Source organism: Notolabrus celidotus, chromosome 7 (assembly GCF_009762535.1).
Source record: "Notolabrus celidotus isolate fNotCel1 chromosome 7, fNotCel1.pri, whole genome shotgun sequence".
In the NCBI taxonomy this organism is placed as follows: Eukaryota; Metazoa; Chordata; class Actinopteri; order Labriformes; family Labridae; genus Notolabrus; species Notolabrus celidotus.
The window spans coordinates 26,559,594-26,586,978 of NC_048278.1; the positions used below are offsets into that span (position 1 = coordinate 26,559,594).

The 27,385-nt window shown below is 41.4% G+C and overlaps 1 protein-coding gene across 2 annotated transcripts in view; it reads right to left on the bottom strand.

Annotated features, from left to right (window-relative positions):
- Positions 1–27,385, bottom strand: part of LOC117815290 (LIM and calponin homology domains-containing protein 1-like) — a 31,360-nt gene that overhangs the window by 2,118 nt on the left and 1,857 nt on the right. The window contains exons 2-18 of one of the 2 annotated variants that reach the window (XM_034686922.1): positions 18,032–18,102; positions 17,846–17,915; positions 17,624–17,761; positions 17,412–17,522; positions 16,861–16,988; positions 16,600–16,670; positions 14,055–14,256; positions 5,170–5,299; positions 4,862–5,019; positions 4,107–4,746; positions 2,830–3,489; positions 1,746–1,848; positions 1,625–1,650; positions 1,317–1,430; positions 1,050–1,142; positions 743–941; positions 538–637 (exon numbers count right to left, since the gene is read on the bottom strand). In XM_034686922.1, coding sequence (XP_034542813.1) covers positions 538–637; positions 743–941; positions 1,050–1,142; positions 1,317–1,430; positions 1,625–1,650; positions 1,746–1,848; positions 2,830–3,489; positions 4,107–4,746; positions 4,862–5,019; positions 5,170–5,299; positions 14,055–14,256; positions 16,600–16,670; positions 16,861–16,988; positions 17,412–17,522; positions 17,624–17,761; positions 17,846–17,915; positions 18,032–18,102 — 3,014 coding nt within the window. The remainder of the gene's footprint in view (positions 1–537; positions 638–742; positions 942–1,049; positions 1,143–1,316; positions 1,431–1,624; positions 1,651–1,745; positions 1,849–2,829; positions 3,490–4,106; positions 4,747–4,861; positions 5,020–5,169; positions 5,300–14,054; positions 14,257–16,599; positions 16,671–16,860; positions 16,989–17,411; positions 17,523–17,623; positions 17,762–17,845; positions 17,916–18,031; positions 18,103–27,385) is intronic. The other variant, XM_034686923.1, reaches the window with a different exon arrangement.

Consider the following 27,385-nt stretch of genomic DNA (forward strand, 5'->3'; position numbering starts at 1 on the left):
AGAGATTGACTCAGAAATCATACGCTTATTTTCATTCCACAATTCAAATGGTCGCCATGTGTACACAAAAAAACTCTCAAGCAGTACTTCCTGTCATTTGATCTCAATTAGAAATCTGGGGTCCAATTTGAAAAGAAAATATGGCTAACACATTATTAAACACATGCTTTAGTAATGCTTAAATCATGCATGCCACATAACGGTTTAATAGTTTTTATGACATGAAAGAGGTGGATTACTGCAGCTCACCATGTAGTCATAAACAAAGTGAGTAGGAGTTGATATGATTAGAGAACACTTTATGATTCATGCATTAATGCACGGTTATGTGAGACTATGTAACTACTGACATGTATCTGCTAAACAGGACAAATGACAGAACTGCAGGTATAACCCTTAAGCTGCTTTTTCTGTCCTTTATTCTTTTATTCACAATGAAATCAATCATAATGATGTACATCTGCAAATTCTGTGAAGAACATCACATCAGAGCATAAGAGATTACCCTAGAGGTTACACTGAAACACACTGGAATACCTTTTAACAATGTGTGGCTGGTTTAGTTGAGGGTTGCGGTCAAGAGAAGCTGTCTTCCAAAGTTCCTGTTTCTTTGAAGTTTCACTATCACCTGCAGATTCTAGAAAAATGCAAAATGTAATATATTTGAATCATCCTGATGGAGAGATACGTATTTGGACCAAGGTTTTTATCAAATCAGAATTAATGTCTCTGTTCATCTCACCCTGGAAAAAATGCAGCTTGGTAGCATGCTGATCCTCGCTCCCTGTGGAGATCCTTTGGCCGTTTAGCTGCACAGGAAAAGTGTCTGCTTTTTTCTCGTTTTCAGTAGATGAAGAAGTCGGCACTGACTGCTCTGACTGTGGGTTTATTACGCCCGTGGGATTGAGGGGTGTAACAGTCTCCTCTAGGATCTTTCTCTCCTACACACACAACAAAGACCCAACATGTAAAACACACACAACCAGTTTGTAATATTTCTGATTCATGTGTTTGTTCATGTTTGTGTGTTTTTTAGTGTGTTACCAGACCTCCTCATTATGCTTCCTCTCCTCCTCCTGCACCTCTATCTGTGCCTTCTCCCACTCCTTCTTCAGCTTCTCCTGTTCTTTCTCATATTGTTCCTGCAGAGGAACATTGCACACGTTACATACTGAATTCACAAAAACACACACATGCACACACACACACACAAATATATATATAGATAGATACACACATCCAGAAAATCCTGTTCCTTGGTGTTTCTGCTCATCTCTCATAGAGCCATGCACATACACACCATTCCACCAGTGTACCTGTAGGAGGCGCTCCTGCTCCTGCTGCCACCTTTCCAGGCGTTTACGCTCCTCATTGGGGTCCCAGACCCAGTGATTTACACGTTTAGCCAAGTTCAACATGGGGGTCTCAATCTACCCAGACCCCACCAACAATCACACACACACAAACACACATGTATACGGACCAAAAGGACAGAAAGAGAGGAAAGGTGAGAGGACAAGTCTGACTACAGCCACTACTGGAGACGAAGGGTCAGGACAGGGTCAAATTTAAGAATGAAGGAGAAACAGAGAAAAACAAGCTGGAGCTGTCGGATGATACTCACGGACACACTGCTCTCCTCGAGTCCTTCTGTGGCAGAGAAACACACATATATAATAATCAACATCTTCTGAAAGAAATCATGCAGACTTTGAACTGTACCTCTTCATGGTTAAGAGATGTACCTGTGACTGTGGGAGAGTAGTCCTGCATGCTGTTTGGTGACGTGGCTGGCGGAGTCTGAGTTTCCTCTGATGGTCTCTCAGAAAACACAGTCGCACCATTGACCTGAAAGTCAATTATACAACCAAATGAATAAAACATTATCTCCATAGAAATTTGCCTCTGTTCATGGACCTTTATGAAAAATTAATAGACCACTATACTGTCTTCACATGTCGCAGACAATTCAGCTCAAATCACATCATACATGAATGACAGACCAGTTTGAAATGCTCTGTATCAGGTTTTTTTTTTACTGTACTTCTCCTCAGGCAGTCTCTGGCTTTAGCTCATGTAAATACAATATTAAAATCAACCTGAGGAGACCAGAAAGTTGTTTTACATAGGGCAGTCCCTCAGAGTGAACGGCTTAAGTGTGTCTCTCTGTGTCTTTTTTTGAGAACAAATGACGATGCCTGACTTTTGCACTCAATTTTACTGTCCTACACTCATAACCACAAGATAAAAATTTAACATAAAGTTAGTAAAACACTGAAATAACTTGTGAAACAATTTCTCTTAATTGTTTTTAATGTGTTCTGGATGTTTGGTACGTAAACTATATATTGCAATATTGTTTTAATACTGTAGAGCTGAGTATAACCAAGATTTCCATGTGGGCTCATTAAAGTAAATTCAATTTTCTTCTCTTTTGTTCTGTTTGTGTTGCCGTGTTAATAAAGATTTGAAGAAATACTTTGGTAACTTCTAAGTGTACTCAAGTTCTCCTAAGGACAGAGAAAGCTGCTGGATTATAATCTTTCTACATCAACAGCAACCTCAGAATTTACATTATTATTTTTTAGCACCACTGTTGTTTGCTTTCGATTTGACTCCTGGGTTTCTTTTCCCGACTCTCGTATCTCAGCTGTGTCGACGTTCCAGTACACGTGAACAACCAGGATGGAAATTTCAATCATAGTGTGTAAGGAGAAATCAAACACTACTTAATAAAAGTATGGTACCTTCTTGAAAATAGTACACACGTGTAGATTAAGGTATGAATGAGTTGCCTTAAAAAGAAGAACCAGCCACCTGTGACATTACCTGTCCATTGCTTTGGATGTCCGGCTGAAGAGGCTCCACAACAGTTTGTGTGAGCTCAGTCACGATAGTTGTCGTGATGATACAGTTCCGGCCTCCAATCAGGGAGCTGATGGCAGAGGCTGAAGACGAGGCTGTCTTTTCGGTTTGAGAAGGGGATGTCTGCTGAGGTGGTGTCTCGGGAAGTGGTTTCTGGGGAGGTGGTGGCTGTTTAGGGGTTGTCTCAGGAGGTGGTGGCTGTTTAGGTGTTGTCTTGGGAGGTGGTGGCTGTTGAGGGGTTGTCTGAGGAGGTGGAGGCTGTTGAGGGGTTGTCTCAGGAGGTGGTAGCTGTTGAGGGGTTGTCTGAGGAGGTGATGGTTGTTGAGGGGTTGTCTGAGGGGGTGGTGGCTGTTGAGGGGTTTTCTGAGGAGGTGGTGGCTGTTGAGGGGTTGTCTGAGGAGGTGGTGGCTGTTGAGGGGTTTTCTGAGGAGGTGGTGGCTGGGGAAGTGGTATCTGCGGAGGAGTCGTCTGCTCTGCTGCCTTCTGATTTGTCGCAGATTGCTCAGAGGGAACCTCTTTTTCTGTCTGTTTGGGGGGAACATCTTTGATCTCTTGTGGGGAGGGCGTCGTGGGTGTAGATATATCCTCCGTTGTCTCTCCGTTCACTCGCACCAGCCCATCCATCTGAGTGGGATACATGCAAAGAAGTCAGGATTGCAGGGACATTTTTTATAACTATATTTTAATGTTTGACAAACTCATGGATGCAATTTTCATGAGTCTGCAATCTGTTTCAAGACAAAGGGAACTTTTCGACTTATGTTGAAACACATCTCCCACTTTGATGTACTGCAGTACTGTTTCTCCCCCTTTTAAAATTCTTAAAACAAATGTCTTAAAAAATTAATCAGACATTCTCGTTGTTATATTCATTATTGATAAGAGCTACGATTTGCCGTGTCAAAAGTTCAGTTTATATATCCACAGAAATTATGAAAATTGAACTGCAGACCAACTCTGGGTGGGGAACACGAGGACATTTTAAAGAATCTTAATAAAAGATAATAATGATCCCCCACATGAGCAGTGACTAGAAGCATGTTGTAGGTGTAACAGGGAACACATAATTCACACATCATTCATTATTCAACATTCAAGCTGCATGCAGAGACCTATGAAAGGATCCTAAATGCAACAAACACCTCTTATAACTGAAGCATGAGGTTAGAGATTGAGTTGGAACAATGAAACCTAAGATGATGCTGAGTGATTGATTTGAAAGTCTGTCACTGAGCACTCACCTTGACATGCTTGTGGCCGGCCTGTGCGCTCTTGGGCTGGCAGTAGGGTTTGGCTGCCAGTATGGGGACAGGTCTTGAGGGTACAGATGAAGGGGAGGGGAGTGTGTGCCCAGGCTGTGTGGTGTGAGGCTTCACATGTGCAGTCTGAGGAGGAGTGTGATTTGTCTGCAGCTTTGCTTCCTCAGCAGCAGCTTCTTTCTGATGTGTGTTTGGAGAATCTGCAGCTTTTGTTTGCGGTTCATGGAGCTGCAGTGACTGAGGCGGTTTAGGGTCTGAGTTAATGACCGGGGTTAGGGGACTGCTGGGTGTTGTGGTGCTGGAGGAGACAGAGTCTGATGTCTCTTCTTGTGCGGTTCTGTCTGACTCCATCTCTTCAGGTTTTGTGCAGCTCAGGTCCGTTATCGCAGCTGGTTCTGGTTTGTGCTGCAGAGGCTCTGATTTTTCAGTTTCACTAACAGGTAATGTTTTGTGATCTTTGTGCTCCTGGTTGGGTTTTGAAGTGGATCTTGGAAGTTTCAGGCTGTCCAATGTTGCATCACTGATTGTAAAGCGAAGGGCGTAGCGTTGCAAAACCATGGCGGCCTCCTCTGGAGTTGCTGCATTCCTGTAGGCGTCACAAAGCTCTAGCTCTCTGCGCTCCCTGGAAAAGAAAAGTGAGCAGAAAACAAAAGACAGTAACGTACTTGATGGTTTGGCAGAGATCGAGTCTAATTTTTGCCTTTTTTTTGTGTGCAACACTAAAATATCATCCTTACTTCTCCTCCACGATCTCCTTATAGGTCTTTATACTTTTCCTCTTGTTGCTGTCACTTCCCTCCTCCTTCAGCCTTTTCTCCAGCTTCTTCCTCTCCTCCTCTTTCTTAATCAACTCCTGTGACGCACTGCGACGCCGAGTCTTCCATTTGGCCAAGTCCTGCCACAGGTGCACATGGGTCAAATCAGGTCAATAATTCAGAATATTGATGTTATAAGAATAAGCTTTTACACATCATATGTTCCCTTCTACTATCTAAACAGACTGAACATGCTAACTCACTCTTTAATAACAACACAAGTCTCTTACGTCTCTCCAGTGGTCCTCCTCTTCTGGGAAGTTGTTGTACTGTTCGTGCATGCGCTCATATTTGGATTGGCTCATTGGAGGTAAGTGTCCCACCTCGTCCTCGTTAAGGATGTCACCCATGCTCACACTCCTGCAACAGAAAAAAATACACAATAGAGTCTTCTAAATCACTAAATCACTTACACTGCAATGTTGTCCAATCAGCTTTTGGGTATATAATTACACATAAATAATGTTCTAATGCAATGTCAGAGGACATTTCCATCACATACAATGTAAAAACTCAAAACATAATCCATAACTGGAAAGGATCAGGGAAGAAAAAACCTGCACCCTTTAAAAAAGAATACATGACTCAACAGAAACGACCTTTCATTTTTAGAAGATATGAACACAAAGCAAGACATACGCATACACAACCAGTGAGAGTCTACTAAACACAAGCACTGTATAATATCCTTGGCTTCCTCATTTTTCATAGTTGTGTACTGTATGTGTTGCTCCACATCTTCACACAGTAACTGAAACATGTCACGTGTTTCCGTAAACGAATCAGAAGAAAATAAATAACAAACTGAGCAAAGAAAAAAAAATATTGCAAACATTGACTCAACAACTGAGTGTTAGTCGAGCAGTCTTTATTAGGGGGGTGTTTTAATGACAACAATGTTTAAACAATAACTAAATAAACAAAACAGAGCCCCATTGTCAGTAAAAAAAACAAAGAAAGATGAAAATTAAAGATGTTAGTACAGAGTATGGGCTTGATGATGCATCATCGTAAAATGTGTTTGATGACTGCAGTCGTCAAATACAATGTGCCAAATGTTTTGAATGTTGGTTTCATGCAGAAATTCATCCAGTTTCACGCCGGAAGACTTACTCAGTGTCCTCAGACATAAAAGCAACTCGTCGGCTCATCCTAAAACAATAACAGAACAGAGTGAATGGAGACAGCAGGCCAGATAATTCATGGTTAGCAGCATGTTATGCTTTGATGCAAATGTCACACTCTGACATCCAGAGGGAAGGTATCTCTTAGATAATGCGACCAATCACTCAGTCACTCCCATTCACAGACTTCAGATAAACATTGGGACTGGATGAATGGAAGAGCTAAGTGATGATGATGCTGCATGCAGAGAAGAGTTTGACAGGCATCTCACATCATGGGCGGCAGATCATCATCATCCATCCAGAAGGGTTTCTTTCGTGGTTCTTCATTCACATCCCTCTTTCTCTCTTCCACCTTTTCCTCAACTCTCTCCGTCACATCCTGCTTCTCCATTTTTGCCTCCACTTTACAATAACTGGCTGTTGCAGCAGCAGCAGCAGTGCTGGGTGGGGAGGTGAGTGTTGGAGCACTGAGGGGGTCAACCACTTCTGTGACAGAGGTGTTAAGGACTGCTCCCTCCTGCTTTCTCTCTTCCTCCTGTTTCTCTTTCACTCCTGCAGGCTTTGGGAGAGTCGAGGCTTTGGAGGAAGGAGACGGAGTTTCTGCTGCTACAGACATGGTGCTGCTAAAATCCAGCGACAAAGCCAAGATTACCAACGAATACATCTCAAAGGGCAAATCAAGACTGCGTCACAGACTGAGGAAGACTGCATCTGATGTGAAACATGTCAATTCAGATGTTAATGTCCAAATAATGTAGTCTGATTGCCCAAATTCCAGTACACACATTCACTTTTATTTCTTGTGTCTTATGGTGGGTACTTTTAGTGTTATCTGCTGTTGGTATCAACACCACTGAAAGCAAGAAAGCTACTCTGGCTGCTGCCCACTGGGGATACAGCAAATATAGTGTAACTTTAGAAATACTCTGTCATACATTAACATGATTCTCTGGTGTGGGCGAGTGTCTTTGAAAGAAATACATAATTGGATATTAATTACAGGCTAGGATGGAACAGTTTTCAGCTGGAACAAAACAAGTCTGACTTTCTTTGTTGTTACCCAGCACATCAAACAAGAATCCAAAAAATGTGGAATTGGTTTTCAGGCAACAAAATATAATCTGACATATGTGTTGAATAAAGATTCCTTTAATAAATGACAAATGAGAGGGTTCACTTTGATCTGAGTGGATCTTTCAAAAGACATGTTTGTGACCTAAATAATAAGTTATGTCTTTGAAACACATCAGGGTTTTTGTTTGTGAACAAAATAGTTTTTTCTGAAATTTCAACGATCAGAGCAAAGAAATTTAAACCCTCAGAGTGAGCAGCAGCTGTTTTGTGTCTGAGATTCAGCAGTGATTTTACCCCTTTATATACAAAGAACCACAACCAACTAAACAAGTTCATGCCAAATACATCCAATGATGAGCCTCAGCTCCAAAAACAACAAGTTTGTTAAGTCACACCAGGCACAAACTTTGTTAACCATTCAGACCTCAAGCTCCAGTATCCAACCACAACAGCAATCCAAATCCAACCGGTCCTTTCTTATATAAATATAAGTCTGGAATCACTTCCAGTTTTAAGCTCATGCTTGTAGAGAACCAAATCAACACCACAGTAGAGTCCACTTGGACATTTTTATTAGCACGGCAGGCTTTGTAACGTGTAAAACAAAATGAAACCTTCATCCCTGCCGGTTAGATATTCTGTTAGTTGATCAACACAACAGTGTCATTCCAATCCAGTAAATACCTTTCACCTGCCATCCTCTCTGTTTGTTTAGTTCTGCTGTGATGAAAAGGCTTCATCGCAGACACTGGGGCGATACTGTACTTCACTGATCCAGGTGTCGGCAGGAACTGATTTGCTCTGGTTGCACCCTGTTTTTGTAACAACCCTGTCCTTCGAGCCATCATATCATCCTTCTCCAGGTCAGGCAGTGGCTCGTTTTCATCATAGTCATCCTCATCCTCGTAATCATGTTCTCTTTGAGGTGTTGCTCTCATCACAGTATTTTCAGGGGGAGGTTTAAGGGTTTCCATAGGAGCTCTGGTTTGCTCTTGCTCCACTCTATGAGAGAAACTCCAACAGTTGAAATGACTAAAAATCAAGTTTGAGAATTTATTTTCCACACCGAGCTTGTTAGTGCCTCCTCATGCTGTTAGACAGTTCCACACAAGTCTTAGCCCACCTGAGGATTCGTTTCTTGCTCCTCTCTACCTGCACTTCCCTCTTGCTCCGCGGAGCAGCGTCAGTGGTGACCTCGCCTTGTTTGCAGCGCTGGGTGGTGGGCAGGGGCAGGAAACGGTTGTAAGTCGCTGTGGCAGTGTTTTGTTTATGGAAAACTCCCGTCCTCCTTGCCATCATGTCGTCTTTCTGCAGATCAGGGATCCTTTCCTCTCCCTCCTCCTCATCCTCTTCCTCCTCTATCCTCCGCTCATACTGAGCCAGACGTGCATCCATCTCAGCAGGAGTAGGAGGGGTATCAAGGGTAAAGGGTGTGAGGGCAGCAGAAGGAGGGCTAGTTTGGTTGATGTCGGCTTTGTCTACCTGGCTGTGAGAACAGCACATAAAGCTCAAAATGCGGCTACAAGGATAGAAAACTTCAGAACAAAGTTCCAGACAAAAACATGCAGAAGAGGACGGGGTCAGTAAGAGAACAAAATACAGCTTGTAAAGAGGGAAAGTGTCAGAGCAACACATCAACAGGGGTTAGAAAAACATGCAAATCTGATGCAAATCTACAATAGAAAGAGAAAAAACCTCGGTTGCTCTGCTGTGGTGACATTTTGAGCCACATCAACAACGTGAGCATCTGAATCATATGAAAATCTCTATCTACAAAATAATCTCTATAACAGACATCAGAAGTAAATGGATTAAGAAAAGGAAGAGTTCTGTGTTCTCACAAATCAACTTTTTTTACTTTATATGCTTCACTTCAGCTAAATGTCACCGTCATACTGGCAACTGTCCCAGCAATGACAAACAGTAATTTAGAAGTTTTTCTTAAAAACACTATCATTTTTTTATTCTAGGGGGAGAAAAGATGAATCCTGCACTGGTGGCCATATTAAGCTTTGGATCCAATAAAGTTCTGTTTGGATTTTTCACATCCCTCTTCCATGATGCACAGGAACTATGAGCAATTCTTCATTGAGTTTATATTCATTGCTAGTTGCTGCTGAATACCCAAATACACAAAGTCACTTGAAAAACACAACTGGTGTTTTAAAAAGTTTCACTCGCGCTTCCATTATGACAACGGGTGATTCGGGTGTTGATGACGCTTGTTGATGACGCTTGTTGACAATGGCAAGGCTATTCTTAACACTCCAAAACTGAGAGTGCAGAAAAACATCTGCATTAAAGCAGAGAGTGAGCTAGAGGATCAGGTGCGTGCTAGTTAAGCAGAGGGCAAGAGTGAGCACAGAGAGTGCAGCTTCAGCGTAAACAATCTAATGATTGGATGGCTTAACGATGAGCCACCTATAGGTCCATTAAAAGCCTACCACTTCCTGTTTAAAAGATGAAGGTCAAAAGAATGCACGATAGTTAACAGCTGTAGCAGTTCTGTGATAAAACATATGTAAATACTACAAATATACACAAACACTACAAGTAAAAGTCTTGTACTCAACTATATAATCATCAAAAGTACTTCAAAGTTCTGATACAATTAAAGCTTGAAGCCATTTGATGCTACACATATATTTGACCAACTGTTTGAGATGAAAAGGGCCAGGGCAAATGTTTTTGTCCCAGTCCAGCCCTGGTAATAATTGAGATGCGGAATATGCTTTTAAAGTAAACAAGAAAAAAATGGGTCTGTAAAATTAATGTATAATTGGGCTAATAATCATGATCTCAGTATTGTTAAAAAAAACCTGATTATCATTCTGGCTGTCATTGTGCATCACTAATGTGAACTCCAATATTCATTTTAAAGAAATGCATGAATTGTGCTTTTACAAAAGGTTGTAGCAACAACTTGAAAAAAGTAGAGGTAGAAAAACTCCATTATGATTACAATGTTGATAAAGTTCTAAGACATGTCTTTGATGTTTTTGCGGTAAAGATTTCCATCAGCCATGCTGACATACGTATATACTAACTCTACACAGCAGCATATACATGCATGTGTGTTCACCTTAATTTCTTATCAAAACTAAAAGCAAATTAGATCAATGCAAAGAGGTGCATTCAAACTACTGAATCTACTAAATCAAACAAGCCTTAAATGTAACACTTTTTCAAAATGAATCTCACAAGCAATTCTTTTTTAACAATTTATAAAGCAATAGAGAGCCCATTACTTTATAAAGGTCATTATTCCCCAGTGCAGTCCATACTAAAGCAACAGGCTCTGGATTCAGGCCTAAGTCGTATTTGGCCTCGTCCTCATACCTGCATTCCCGCTCTGAAAGCCGGGAGCCCAGGCCAATGGTAGGCATGGCTACAGTTGCCTTGGAAAGGAGTCGTCTTAGCAACTCTGTCTCCTCCCCTTCACTTGACGTGACTGTTTCTACTGGCTGCTCGATCTCAGTCACGCCCCCAAAGGTCACAACTTTGCTGTGACCTCGTCCAGCCTTTGCTGATCTGCTGAAAAGGCCTCCATAATTTTTCTCCAGACAAGCCTGACACACAGGGGACGGGCTAGCCTCACTGTAGATACAATCTCACAAACGAAGACACACACACGCACAAACACACACATAGAACAGCCAGGAAAAAAGCAGGGGGAAAGAAAGAGGGTGGAAAAGAAATCATGAACAACCAGAGACAAAGGAAGGATGAGGTGGAAATGATGAATCAGACAGGACGTGTGGATGGACTGAAGAGGACAAAGCATGGGGTTGTGTGATGAAATGCTGCAGACACACATGAACATTTACGTCATACACAACGGAGCTTTTGATAAACTCAAGGTAGCCAAAGTTTTCTCGTAACTTATGCTCTTCTGGGGACACAAAAAACTCTTTATCCTATCTAATGACATCAGCGCAGAGAGAGAAAAACAAAAGCCGAGGCAGTGCTCGCAGCCAACAGTCGCCCCTCTCAAACACAACGGCCAGCTCCCTTCTCTGTTTCAATGCCTGTCAAAGAAGACTGAAGAGGACTGAAGTGCACAATAGTGAGGAGAATAAACAAGCAGATGAGAATATGGGGATAAGCAGAGACAAGAGGAGAAGAATCTAAGGGGACGTCTAGACAGCAGGGGAAAGGATACCAGAGATTAAAATGAGACAAAGCTCAGAATGATTGACAACAAGAAGATAGAAGTGTGTTTTAAACCTATTTAAATAATGCTGATTTGGTATAGCAGGGAAAATATTATTATAATAGGATTATTTCAAACACACTAATAAATTCAGAAGCTTATTCTAATTCAGATGGTTAGGTTTTGTTTAATGAATGACTTAAATTAGCATTAATATTTAAATGAGTTTCCTTCCTCTTTTGCCAAAAGAAAGATCAGAAGATTGATACAACTGTTACATCTCAAGATTCAATATGTAGCGCCTGCCAGGTGTTGGTTAGCTTAGCTTAGCACAATGACTGAACATAGGTGGAATAAGCTAGCTTGACACTGCCAACCAGTAACTCTAAAGATTACTACTTAATAGGCTGTTGTTTAACCTATAAAACACTGGAGAGTGAAGACAAACATTTGGAACTTTATGGGAGGTTTAAGGAGGACCTTCTTTTGACCGGCCTCAGAAACGTTCTTGATTGTGGTTGCTTGGTAACTTCTTCGAGACAGAACACAGTTTGAAACGTCATCGCTCGTGAAATGGAAAACATTTAGACGTGAACTATTTCAGCCACCAGTAATGGACTCTAGAAAATGTAATGTTCTACATATTTACACCTAACTTTTTTGTAACAAACAAAATCAAATGAGTTATTGTGAGTTGTTGTAAATCTTGGGAATTAAAACAACTGTTCTGTCTTTTGAGTATTCCTGTTAAAACATATACTACTGTTGCTGCAGAGGGTTTGATTTTAAAGAACCTGACAAAGATGTATTGTGACATTGTGTGCACTATTATATTGCATACTTTGTTGATGTCTCTGAGGATGTAAATTGGGTGGCATTCGAAATAAGGTATCCAATAATCCACGATTCAATCCTCTGCTGTTCAGGTTTAAAATAACACTGGTGAACCCTGCTGATTAATGACCCTGCTCTGCCTACTACAATCTGCTTAAGACTGGAACTAGAAGCACCAAACACACGTTATACAGCAGTATTTCAGTGCTTTGTTCTGCATGTGTGCTGAAACAGAGAATGTGTCTGCTGGGCACCTGGGTTCAGTAATCTTGAGTTTCTCCCACTTCTGCATATCTGCCTGGCTCATGGAGGCAGAAACAAAGCTCCGTGGTCCGTCCCTGTGGGGGAATGGCCTACCCTGAGCCCGCCTTTTAGCCAGGTCATCCTTCTGCTTATTGGGCATCACAATAACCTTTTCATTGTCTTCCTCTTCCTCCTCATCCTCCTTTTCCCTGCCAGGGGTGGGGTTTAGGAAGGGGTTGTCTCGGCGTGTAATGATGTCAGGGATTGCTTCCTTCTCACTGTCCAATCATGTATCATCACGTGGCACACGTCAAAGTGGAGCACACACACGTCAAATCAGAAGTGACCACAACACCCAAACGCAGGAAAAGTGGGAAAGTAAGGGTAAAAATTTAGATGTGAGGGAGAAAAAAGGAGGAAAAACAGACACACACAAACACACACCAGCTGACCTGATCTCCTTCTCTTGCAGGGTTTGCTGCGAAGCTCGTCTAATGCCCTCCAAGCGCTCCCTGTCTTTGCTGCTACACATGGGCGGAGGAACAAACTGATGCACCTTTGGAGTCACATGTCCACGATTAGCTCTTCGTGACGCCAGGTCGTCTTTGTGAACATCAGGAACTTTTCGAACTTGTGCCTCCTCTTCCCCATCAGAGGGCGAGTCCCCGGCAGATTTCTGAGAGCTCAAAAAGTCATTTTCACAGCGTAGGATGATGTTCGGGGATGGTGACCTCACTTCCTGTTCCTCCATTGTGGGAGGGCTGGAGATGGGATGGTGAAGTAAGGTTGTTTCACAGTTAATTAGAGATCTATCATTTGACATGCGACCACAATTCTCATCGACACGGTCCCATATGTACATTACTTGGGTGCAGGGCAATTAAAAGCAGCAGGAAACATTTCATCAATATGCTGTGAGTTTACATTTCTTCATAGCACTGAGAAAGGTGCAGGCTTGTCACATCAGTTAGACAAAAGACACAAATCAATGATTGCAGCCAAAATAACTTCCTCACACATTATGAGGCAATTCCAGTTCTCGTGAAACCATGAATGCAAAAATAATAACCATCATGATCTAAATCAACCTCTTCCATACACAAAACTCAGAAAAGGAGCAAGCAGTTAGTTAGATTTGTGAGCCAACACACAATACTCATCTTTGATAAGCCTTTGCTGCAACCAAAACCACAAGTCCAAACCAAACCACCTCTATGAAGAGAGAACCAGTAAGATGTTGAACGTAACAACCATCACAGCAATCCCTTAGTGAGTTCAAGTAAGCTGTCAAATCACAACAACAGCAGCTGTCATGCCCCTCCTCCCTGACCTGCTGTAGCGAACAGCAGCAGGCAGAACTTTGATCCCAGCCTTCTGCAGCTTCTCCAGCCTCCTCTGCTCCAACACATCGCGTGTCACCTTCACCTCCTCCTCCTCCTCTTTGTTGTCACTGTTTTCAGGAGCCCAAGTGACAGTCTTGGGAGTTTTATGGTGAGGTCCAGCTCTTTTGCCCTGATCTGGCGTGGCGGGATTGTGACTGAGAAACGGTGTGTGATGGCAGGAAAACATTAGGGATGTGGAGTGTTGTGTTGTCCCATGTGATCTATCTTCGTCACTGCAGAACTCCTGTGTAAAATTTTGATTTCCATGAGAATTAATTATGCACTGATATGTTGGTCATTACCTTCGTTGCTCTCCCTCTTCAGTATGTGGTTTCCGTCGTGGAGTGGGGATGTAGGAAGTAACGTTGGTTCTGTTTGGAAGAAACTGGTTAAAGGGAATGGAGCTTCTCGCTTCACTGCTGGCATGCCGTCTGGCCAACATGTCATCCTTCCGAACATCTGGCCTCCTGCTGGAGCCATCGGCCTCTGAGTCGCTGCCTCGCCCTGGGAAACAAAGAGCGATGGAGCATGAAAGAGAAAGAGTGAGGAAGGTTAGATAACAACTTTAATTGGTCCTTGTATAATAACCTCTGCAAAAATTATACCACTATGGAGACATCCCAACCCAAAAGGCAAATATGTTCTGATGAGTTTCTCTCATTTGTTTCATGCCTGGTGTTCTTTCATTCCTTGTGTATGTATCTTTACTCATGTTTCTCAGTTCAGTCTGAAATGTTTCCTGTTTTATTTTGGAGTACTTGTTCCTTCTGTGTCTGGTTTGGTTTCACTTCCTCTCTTTGTGTGTTTTCCTCCTTTTTGATTAACTTCATTAGTTTCACCTGTGTCCTGTAGTCACACCTGTGTTGATTACCCTGGGTATTCATGCTGCTTTCAAATGGAACTTGTAAAGTCGTAAACTTGTATGAATGAGTGGCTTGGTGTTCAAGTGGTAACACCTTTGTTAGTCAACAGCTACATGAAGGCCAAAAGTTTAATCGTTGTCCTCTTTGGAAATGCTAATATTACTATTTTCTATATGTGCTGAAATGCTGTGTGGAGGAACAACAAACCTAACAATCTAGATTAACACTTGCCATGGCTCCTTTTGGTTCCTCAGTGTTGATCAAATCACGTTGTACAAGCTGGGCTCTCGCTAAAGTTAACTAATTTCGCTTCTCTTTATACAGACCCTATCAGCTACATAATGATGTAATGGATTTGTGTGAAACTGGAGTCTTTGGGCTCCACCATTTCTGTGTATGTCTTCAGACATGCTACAACTCATGAATTCAATGCTTTCGGAAAATTTTGACTTGTGATGTTGTGAACACGATAAGAGGGGGGCTTTCATGTGGCCATTTCTTGTAAACACAGTAAACACAACACCATTTGAAGGCACCATTAGCTTCTCTGTTTACCCTTTTCCTGGATTAGTTCATTGCTGAGTCTGAGCCGTGTCTTGCTGTTCGTCATGTTCCCCAGTGTTTCTCATGGGTTTTGATTTCAGTAAGTTTTTGTTCTATCTCTTTTGTTTATTGAACCTTGTAGGTTGTTTTGTAACCCATTCTGAGCCCATCAGCAGATTAATACTAATTTGTTATTGCTAAGAAATGAAGGAGAGAGGAGGATGATTTATACAGGGCTAACCGAATGCCTTTAATTGCATTAATGTCGTAACTTATAAGAGATTTTGACCATGACTTTTATCTATTTTAATAGCAGTAAATTGTCAATACTTTCCCTTGATCTCATGTCTCATCTATGTCTTAAGTGATATCACTTCAATGAATACTACAGTCAAAGTTATAATAAAAAGAAAATGATTTGCCAGTGACTGCAACAAACAATTCTAACAGTGAGTCAAACATGTTAATCAGCATTCTCCTTTTTCTAAACTTCCCCCAAGGTTATTGTGCATGAGTATATGATGTGTCCTGGAAACTGAAGACAGGCAATATCCCTTTCCAATCTTTCTTGTTGGGTGAGAACGATGCTTGGTGAGGCGGCACACTTTTTCTGTGACCTCCAGGGAATGTAGTAATGCAATCTATTCCCAGCTTTGAAATGGTGTTTTTCTTGTCGCCCTGTGGCACACATTTTACTGTCAACATGAAAGACACAAACAGGATGCCTATGATCCTTCCCACACACTCACTCACTCACTGACACACACACACACACACACACACACACACACACACACACACACACACACACACACACACACACACACACACACACACACAAACACACACGTGCGCACATACAGACTGACATTTGACATTTGAAAGGCAGGATGTTGACCTCAGGCTGTGTTTCCTGGGTCCAAATCTCTAATGATTGCTACTTAGACCAACAGCTGCTGCATCTGGGACACACACTCTCTCACACACATACACACAAACACGCACACAAACACACACACACACACACACACACACACACACACACACACACACACACACACACACACACACACACACACACACACACACACACACACACACACACAGTGGCTGAGAGGTTCAGCTGTTGTCCACCACCCGCCTGGCTGGCCATAACATACCAAGGTTAAAACATCAACATGCTGGAGAACAGCAGTCACACTATTAACAGATGAGTGATTTTGTGTTGGTGTATTAAAGTTAGACTTCAATATTTGAGTACACTCATTTTTTGATACATAAGAATAACTGAATGTGCTTTTCTGTATGTGCACAATACATGATGCTAACCAAACTGAGAATAAAGGAAATGTGCATGTTGCATAAAAAGCAAGGCTTTCTTTGAACTTTAATTTTCTTTCACTTTTCCAACTTGAGACTGAGAGTCATTTAGTCAACTAACCATCACTGTTGCCTCGATTCACCACGTCAGGAGAAGGACTGTGCTGTGAGCGCGAGCCAAAGGAGTCCAAACTGTGGGACATAAGAGAAAATTTTTACATTCTAACAAATTTCAGACGTTTCCTCTGACTTTTTATTGCTTTTCGAGAATGTAGAAAATGCCGGCAGTTGTATTGAACTTGTCAACAGTGATCTCAAATTTCCTTGGTGTGTGCGTCCACATATATGGGTTTGCGTGTATGTATCGACAGATGTCCCTCACCTGTCTAAGGAGTTGTCGCGGGTGTGTTGTGGTGGAGAGAGAGACTCGCTCCTCTCAGAGTCCCAGCAGTCGTAGCCGCTGTCTCTGACACTGCGCTTCTGGGAACTGTCCCCTCCGTTCTCTACCTCCTGCAACACACACAAGAAAATAGAGGACAAGGGTGTAAAACTGAAAAGAATGAAGAAACCCACTAAAAGCACAATACATGGGTTGAGATATGGGTTGTTAAGATAATTAAGAAAAATATCTTCTCATTATCATGCAAAGGAAACCTAAGGGAAAAAATTTAGTAGATTTTTGTGGCTAATACGTGCAGAGCTAATCTCATGTCCTGTTTTTCTTTTCAGCCTCTCCCTAAAATAGGAGTGGCTGTGTTGTAACAAAAACAAAAGTGTGTTTGTCTCCTGTCTCGCGTGTCTCCCCTGCACCCCAACAAAGACAGGAAACTAACAAATCCATCCCCCGCACCTCCTCTGTGCCGCTATCTTTCTTTCTGTCTGCCTCCCTCTCCTCCCCCTCTCTGCTACGACCGCTCTGCTCTTTTCACTCACCACCTTCATCTGAGCGAGAAGCCCTTCAAACTCCTTGAGGTTGAGAGTTGGGCCGCTGTAGGAGGCACAGCCGCAAGCAGCCTTCCCGAGCCAGAACACTGTGTTCAACACCTAAGAGACATCAGTAAAAGGGTTTGTGTATATTTAGAAATGCTTGAAACACTGACGTAGATAAAAGAAAGAAAAACACAGAAAAGGCAATGAATATTTACATTTTTGAGTTTGCGGGTGCAGTCGGAGTCCCTGAGGTTAGCTCGTATTGAAGTGTCTTGCAAGTCCCCAGGGTCAAACAGCTGTGAGCCCCTCAGGCCCAACTCCTCACAGCCCCGCAGGAAGACTGACAAGTTGTCCTAAAAATGACAGCAGGGGACCACAGTCGGTCAGTTTATCACTTTGACGAACAGGCTGCTTTACACTGGAGAGTGTCTCCTTACCAGGCCGGCGATGGGGGTGGGCAGTCTGTTGATCTTCTTGACCAGCCCTGGTTTGATTGCACTCAGCAGTCTACAGGGAGGAGGGGGGGACAGGCAGAGATTTATTGAGTCTTAAAGGAGTTTATGTTCGTTGTTGCTACTTCTGTCATCAAAAATGGAGTGGGCGGGGGGATGTCACTGGCTTACTCGCATAACAGGATGCCGTTCTCCAATCCACTGCGGAAGTCCCTCTCGCCGAAGCTTTTCCCTGTGACAGCCTAGGGAAGGAGGACAGGGGGGGACAGATGTTAACGAGGGGGACTTGATATATGGAATCAAGTGCCAATAAACTTTTAATGATTCATTAAAGGGGTTATTTTATTGATCAGATGGGTAGTTCTTATTACAGAAAATGTTCATACACAGGTTCTTTCTTTAAAAAAAACCAAAGATATTCAGTTTATGATGATAAGAGGCTAAGAAAGGAAATGCTGTCACATTAAGAAGAACGCATAAAATGTGTGACAGTTCACTTGATTGCTGACTTCAAACAGAGCAATAAACTCATATATTACTCCCTTACATTCTTTATGAATCCAATACACCTGACAAGTCTCACAGCCAACCTAATTGGTAAGATAAAACTGAAGGTAATTGAACCTGAATAAAATCAATGACTTCTTAATCAGCATATCAGGTATCAACAATGACAACAGCGATACATCTTGGATATAGTTTTCAATTACAGTGTGCAGTGTTCATGACCTTATTAGACCTTCATTTAATACAGTATCTGTTGTTTCATGCAGTAATCTGATTTTAAAATGTAATTCTAGTATAAAAGAGAGGTATGCAGCTGAAGCAGTTTTTGCACCTGTTAAGAGTTGAGGTAGAAAAACATAATTTTGTATATCACTCATAGAGAGACTGTGAAGGGAATTAAAGACATCATAAAGATAGACTACACAGGAGAGATTCAGGAAATATCTTGATCTCCATTTTACCATCACAACACACCAAATTACTTTTTGGATTAGATCACATGTAGTGACACTAATCTAGAGTCTGCTCTGTCGAACACAAGTTAGTACACTACATCTTGTTGTGGTCTTTTGGGGCAGCTGTGGCTCAGTGGTGGAGTGGGTCGCCTCTCAATTGGAAGGTTGGTGGTTTAATCCCAGTTTGCAGTTACATGCTGTTGTGTCCTGAAGCAAGACATTGAACCCAAATTGCTCCCAATGACATGGTCAGTGGTGTGTGAATGGCAGTAGTCAATACAGATGGTCCCTGCTATAGCATGCCATCAGGTTATGAACGTGGTGTGAGTGTGTGAACACGACCAGATGTGTAAAAGCACTTTGAGGGGTTGGAAAGACGAGAAAAGTCCATCTTCTTTTGTTCATGCCTCCCATCCTGTTGATGTTTTGAAAAGGATTTCCAAACAGATGTATAGGAACGATTGCACAGTAACAACAGAGGGTATCATAGCTGAAAACTGCTGAAGAATTCAAATCATTCGTCAAGCATTTGTCAATACCAATCAATCTCTAGCTCAAGCCTTACAGTGCTCTTGTTTTGTGTCGTTTGATAGTTTCAAATACTTGTTAAAATATCTAGATAAAAACAATACAGATGTCAATAAGTATCATTGTAGCACTGATATGATCAATGTGGTCTTTGACAGACAAATCCCATGTTCAGCAGTGCTTAGAGCTGAATTCTGGCTCTCTAGTGTCCCCGACAGAGAAACCTGCTGCTGCCCCCATCACCCCTCCCCCAGCATTTTGCTTCAGTAGAAACATAATTAGATTGATGCCAAGCCAGTGTAACACCGCTCTGTGTCCTCATTTTGTAAAAAAAAAAAAAAGAGTCCCTGCTTACGTCTCTGATTTGGATAAACGCAGTCGTAGCCTGAGTAAATATAACCTCAATTCCTTAACCTGGACTTGGATGTGCAGTCAGCTTTTGCAGGCAGGAGAGGAGGAGGGAACCAGGAGGCTAAGAGTGGTGGCAAACTACCACTACAACAACAACAACCCACACACACACAAACACACAAACTGCATTCTGGAGCTGTTGTGTAACCAGCAGCCAAAGATGAATAGAAAAGCAGAGAGGTTCGACTGTTTAGACTTCTAATCCAGATTAGCACAGATTACAGTTAGCACCAAAACTGTCAACTGCAGGCATACACACTCTCTCTGTCTGGCCTTTTCATGTGCAGTAAACTCCTGTATACATCCATCCACAGGGGAAGCAGACTTACACTGAACTAATTTGTGTGGTTTTATATGCTTTTCACCTCTAATATGTGTATCACATGTATGATAAGAACACACAAACACACATAAAAAATACACACACTGACACATACAGTATACACACACACACTGACACATACAGTCCATCTGCAGCTAAGAAAACAGCCTATTGTTTTTTGTTATATAAGTAATGACCAGATGTTTCCCATTGCCATCTCTTGGTTTTTCATGTCTTTCATCATTCTGTCACACACACACACACACACACACACACACACACACACACACACACACACACACACACACACACACACACACACACACACACACACACACACAGGCATATGTCATGTTTATTAAGGTTTGTCTCCAAGTCTTTGAAAGATTTACAGCGTGGTCATGCATAATTCACTGGTCAAGGAGAGAGCACTCTTTTCAGTGAGAGCAAGGCGACTGTGCTGTGTGTAGGCAGAGCATGTGTTAGTGAGTGTGTGTGTGTGTGTGTGTGTGTGTGTGTGTGTGTGTGTGTGTGTGTGTGTGTGTGTGTGTGTGTGTGCGAATGTGTGGGCTGCAAGACACAGACACACAGTGGAGGTGGTTAACTACTGGTTATGTATAAAATGTTGAAGCTGAAATACAGACATTAGACACAGTGATGGTTGTGAGAGTACATGCTTCAGTTTAGAAGATTCTCATGATTGTGTGTTGTGTGTGTGTTTATGTGTGTGTGTTTATGTGTGTGTGTGTGTGTGTGTGTGTGTGTGTGTGTGTGTGTGTGTGTGTGTGTGTGTGTGTGTGTGTGTGTGTGTGTGTGTGTGTGTGTGTGTGTGTGTGTGTGTGTGTGTGTATGAAGTGAGCATTAATGTCTGCTAGAAAAACCAAGCCAAGGACCTTGGGGGTATTTCAGCGCCAGCAACAGTAATTCGACCCTCCCTGCCTCTCACTCCTCATGGTGGATTGCTCCACTCAGTCTGAGTGAATGGCAGCAGCAGATCTCCATTTAAACCCTGAGGTGACACTGTGTGTGTGTGTGGGGGGGGGGAGAAGCTCAGGAAGTAGGCCAAAGAACACTTCACTTTTATTTGAACAACTGTAAAAAATATGAAAAGAATGAGAGAGTTGAAAAGCCAGAATTTCGAGGAGGAGGAAAATATGCAGTACATAAAGTCGGTGGTCTACTAATCTCTAATAATCACCTCATGTGCTGTTGTGCATTAAAGCACCAGGATTTTGCAGGACAGGATTAAAATAGGATGATAATAAGGAGCTTTGCAGTCATTTTTTCCCTTGTGTTTGGAAAGTTATTCCTGAATGTTTATGTAAGAGTGTTAGAGGTTGCTGTGATTGTATGTACGGAGGAAGCAATATTAGACTTTGGGTTAAAATTATCCTGGTAAACAGGTGATTTATAGATTATCCCCATCATCAACTGTGTGTTCTTAAAACAGCATAAAGACGTACTGTCATTAATCAACCTGGATGTATTATTGAATCAAATATTTTCATTGCACCACAAATTAGATAAACCTATAAGCAACCGTCCTTTTGAGAAAAAAAGAACAACCTCAAATGTGGAAATCATAAATCATGAGGTCCTCTCACTTAAACAAAGGATATATAGATTTATTTTATTTAAAGGTTAAGAAATTTGAATTAGAATGTTTAAGACTACATAGAGCCATGCTAAATCTTACTGAGTACTTCCAGTAAAGTCAGATTATAAAGATGTAGACGGTTAGAGCAGCAGCAGGATGCACACCACTGAAAGAGACGGGTGTTTTAATTTCTGGTTTTGCAGAAGCATTAGCTGTTATAATGCTATCATGTGCTGTATAGGCACTCTGCACTCTCCGGGTCATGTGGTATACAGAGAGGAAGAGTAAACAGAGAGAAAACCTGAGAGAGGAAGAGAGACAGAAGATGAGATAAAGACATAATCCAGATTGAGGAAGAATTTAATCCCGATCAGATTTAATATCCAGAGTGACTTTAGACTAGACGGCATCAGACACTTCAGCTGCTGACGGTTAATATTTGTCCTTTAGGAGCATTTCCCTTTGTGTAAACAACACATGTATAATGCCATGTTTTCATAAGTATTCAGAGTATAACTTTTAATCACACTGAGAAGAATTAGAAGTATGATATTTAATTTAGAGTCATATATGATCAGATACTACAATAGTGTAAACACATAATATTTTGGTACCTTCAAACTCACAAATGTAAATCAAACTATGATGTTCCAGGCAGATATTATGTTTACTAAATTCCCCATGTATCTCTTTGGAGTTTTTGTTGTTGTATAATAAAGACACTTATCATTTGTTTATCAGTCTGAACTTGTGTGCATTTAAAGTATGAGGGTTCCAATTAGCCTAGCATTGCTCATCTAATACAAACATGTAAATGTTTCTAGAATCCCTCAAGTCTTTTTCACTTATCAGTGAGTGCTAATAACCACAATGCCTCCAGACACTACAACCAATCAGAGCAACAACTTGCGGTCCCCGTTTCCAACATCCAAATCTTATGCTTGTAGGTCAACCTAATGCATAGCTATTTGGTATACAACACTTTGTAGCTAACACTTATTATTATAATGTAATGTGAAATAATGTCCTGTTTATTTAATACTGACAAGAGAGATGAATCAAAATGATTCACAGAAGTTGCAGCCATCTTGTTTGTTTACAAAACAGCTTACAGTTATTGTATTAAACCTGCCCTGCACGCGATTCTGATTGCCCCAGTCTCAGCAGGCCAGATTGAGAAGGGGGACCAGACACATCTGCCAGGGAAAAACAAAACAAACATGAGCTCACAGATTTGTCTGGTTCCCAGGCTACATGTAAGTACAAATACAGCCAAATTAGGTTAATTATTTAAATATTAGTCTATTCAAAACCACATTTCTGCACAATCACCATAAAGCAGAAACTGTTACTCTGCAGCTTGAATGCAGCCTTCGATTCCTCTACAAAATAGGTCACATGACTTGTTTTGTGTGCAGCTCTGGGTTCCCATGCAAGAACTTTGAAAATCCCAGAGGCATGAAAGATATCTTCCAACAGCAGGTCTGTCGTCATTATTTCACATTCTTTCATACAGTATATGATGCATGGAGAACCCATGAGTCCTTGCTCTCACACTCTCTCTCCTGTGCAGACACAGCTGGCTGTCTGGGACCATTGGAGTTAATCTGCACAGGACAGCTGTGACATCTGGCACACACACACACACACACACACACACACACACACACACAACACACACACACGCACAAACTTCTTCAGTCGCACACATTCTTTGGTTATTCTGTGTGACAGGCCTTTACTCTTGTTATGTACTGTATTTGGGTGACCGTGGAGGTTAAATGCTTTCGCTAAAGTTAACTTCATTTCCTCTAAGCCAGTACAACTTTAACTTACTCAACGTCACATCCAACAGGTTTAGAGCACCCCCAACAGTGTGCTCCCGCTTTAAGACTGTCTAATCCTGCTTTGTCTCGTCTATAAACAGATAGAAAGGTCCTCTTTGTGGCACTCTAATTTCCTGCCTGGGTCATGTGGTACTATATAGCCTAGTGATCCACTGCCCTCCCTGGAAACAGTGACACCTGAGAGCCTGTCCATGTTATGTTCCCATAGTGACCAGTGTCACCCAATCGGGGCGTGTCTATGCAGTGTGTTAGCAGAATCATAGCTGATCGATGTGTGTGTGTGTGTGGGCATATACTTTGCATACTCTTTAAGCCATGCCAAACACACAGACAGGGTATGCTGCATTGACTGTGGGGTCAGGGTGCCAAGGGTTAAACCTGAATCATCCCCACCTGTGAGAGGGTGTAAATACACCACCAGAAATAGAGTCAGTCTGACTGCTCTGAAAATAACTGGAGAATTAGGAGGCAGGAAGACGACAAAGTAAGAGTACCACACAGCAAAGAGCCTGTAAAAGAGATTAACACAGAATTACCTTAACTGTTTGTGCTCACAACAAAAAGTGAAGGAGCAAGGAGTGTTTTGGAAACAGCATGAACTTTAGTCCAACTCTACCGATTAACCTAGAGATACGTATGATTATTCCATTAGTTTTTTCCTCTTCTTTCAGAACTAAGACTCAAGCTTTTATTCCATTATTGGGTTGAGGTGAAAATATTGATTTGAAAATGATATTTTGTTAAAGGCACTGTGAGGAGTTTTGATTTTGTGTTGATGACTCCTTTGAACAGAATCAATAGGGTTTTTTCCAGGGTGAAGAAGACTACATTTTCCATGATCACTCACTGTTGTGAAGATGTGGCACTAAGCCAACGCATGCATTTGTTGTGGAAGAAAATCAATCTTCTTTTTAACACTACTCCTCTTTTTTCAAGACCACTTTATACAGGATACAGAGTGATGAGGTAATGTGTTGAAAGAGAGCTACGAAAAACAATAACTTTAACACAAAGTCACAAAGTTTGTTAACTCTGATTTATTACATAACTTACGTATGTTAGTTAGCCAACGACATGTGATCAAATGTACTGGTTTTACATTACCCATGACAGCCCCTGAGTCATAATGTGTGTTTAAGTATACCAATAAATGTTGTCTCTTGACTTCAAGTCCATTATCATGTTGTAAGTTTTTGGACTGTAAACAATGAACATCACATGGAAGAAGAAGTATCAGCCCATATAACTGTTTTGTGTCTTTGTTTGCAAAATGTGTTGTATTGTTTGTAATACTATACTTACAGCCTCCAAGGTGTGTTATTGAAATGTTGTCACCTGTATTAAATGTACAACAACCTGTTTCTAGGGGATGTGAGGTGGTACAATGGTTAACACTGCTGCCTCACAGTAAGTAGGTTCCAGGTTCAAAGTTTGAGTTTGCATGTGTGGGTGCCCTTTCCCAGCTTCCCTCCCACATTCTGAGGCCATGCTTGATAGGCTAACTGGGAACTTGTGTGAGTGTGAGTCTGTTTGTCTGTTGGTCCTGTGACTGGGAACCCATCCAGGGTGTACCCTGCCTCTCACCCAATGACAGCTGGAATTGGCCCCAGCCTCCTCCAGCCCTGGTTGGGATAAGCACTAAAGATGATGGATGGATGGATCCATCACTGAGGGAAAGGGTGATAGTATAACAAATTTGACTCCTGTTTTATACTTAAAACTTACTCAGTTCTACTTAAAAGGTTATAGGAAAGTACTCCACTTCTTGAAGATGTGAGTCATACTGTATTCAAGCATTGTTGATAACTTGATTCTCTAAATATGAATATGTATATGTATTTAAATTTCCTCTGATCCTTTTTTGATTTGATTGAGAATGGCACAAGGATTAAGATTTTTTAGCACAAGGATTAAGATATGTCATATCTGAACATAACTCACTGAAGAGATAACCATGCAAGTTTGGTGGGAAATTATCTGTGCACATTTGTATCCCTAAAGCCACAGAAATGGGTCATTTCTCTTTACAGAAATAGATATTTAATAAAGGCTTATCCTTTTGATTGTTCTTGGACTGTATGTGGGACACTGTCAGATCCTAACTGGGTGGAGGGGAGACAAATGATCTACTTCTGTGGCCTTTGACAGCCTGAAAGTAATCATGCAGGAAAATTCAATTTGCTTCAGACAGACAGGCAGACAGACAGGCAGATAGACAGATAGACTAAAAGTATGTCTGGAAGGATGCAAATGTAATTGAATGCAAATTGCTTTAATGTTTTTAAATAAAACTCTTATTTTAGAACTTTAGTAGAAGTCTTACTGAAACTTTCCGAGCTCAGATTAAACTGGTGTGTCCCATTTCAGTCATTTAAATTACATCCCTTGTGTGCTGACCTCCAGGTTGGAAAACAATGGGTCTTTAATAGGTTGGCTGCATGTTTTAATAATATCTGGTTAAAGAATGGTTGTTAAACAAGTGCTGTCATTTCAAAGGTTTGTTGTTTGTCCTCTTTGCAGTATTCTGACCCAGGGGTTCCCAAAGTGTCGCGAGAAAAAAATGGGTGGTCGTGAGATGTCTTCCGGAATTTTTTTTTTTTAAAGTTATCTAAAAGTTGTACATTTTACCCATTATAATAATGAGTATTGACTAGCATATTAGCTAACCTTGAAATAAAACCTTGAAAATAGTAAATGTAATGAGTTTTCTGCCTTTCTTTTTGCCAGATGACTCCTTAAGTTTAGGGTTAGTGAACAGTTAAATATCAAAAGCATCAGTAGCAGTAGGTTAATTCATAAAGGCACAGGAAACACAGCCACATGCTCATAGAGGTAAGCTAATTTTCTGCAGACAAGCTAAATGAAGCTACATTAAATCACTTTGAGGGACAGTGGGGGTCGCAAGTCTTTGGCACCTATATTTTGGGGGTTGAGGGCTGAAAAGTTTGGGAACCCCTGTTCTAACCTGTGTGACATGTTACTCCTTTCAAGGACAACAACAGAAGTATGCTTTTTATCCACATTATTGTATATCAGGGCTATGTGCTCGTTGTTTTGTTTGCAGAGTTGTCATATAAATCAACCTTTCCCTTTTGTCTCCTATCTACAGTTTAAATAGTAATTGTATTGTGTTTTTGAAAACCTGCACAGATATGAATGAGATAACACAGCCAACAAATGAAACTGAAGACAAAACTTTCTCATTAAAGATGGTCTTGTTGTACGTCCAAACCTTTATACCCAGACCTGCCAACACTCCCGATTTAGGCAGGAGTCTACCGCTTTTTAACTTATTCTCCTGCTGTACTCCTGAGTTGTTATTTCTCTCTTCAGGTAAACACAGACGCACAGACACCGAGCGACAGGTAGATCTGTGACACAGGTAGTTGAAGTGTTCATTAGACAAATTGTTATGAGTTCAACAAACTTCTGCAGTATTTAAAGATTTGATCCATCCCTCATTAAAGTGGTTTAGCCCTGTTCTTGCTAGCTAACTTAAGTTGTGACGTGCAATAACGCAGCATCCTCTTTAAAGTTCATAAGGAGAGTTTAGAGCTGTGTGAAACTGATGACAGAGAGAGTGCTGACAGTGTCACTATCACAATATCACAGGTGAAGTTATTAAATCACTAAACTCTACCTGATAATCTCAGGTGGAGATCATACAGTCTATGGTGAAGATGCAGAGGAAATCTCTTCCTTCTTTAAATAAAGAGCAGAAAGCAGCAGAGGCTGAGGATGCAGAGGTTACTGTAGGTCAGATAACATTTAGCTGTAGGTATAAATATGATTTAAAGGACCCAGATAAATGACTTTAAAAAGCACATATAGATGTAGATTCATGTTACAGAGACTCCT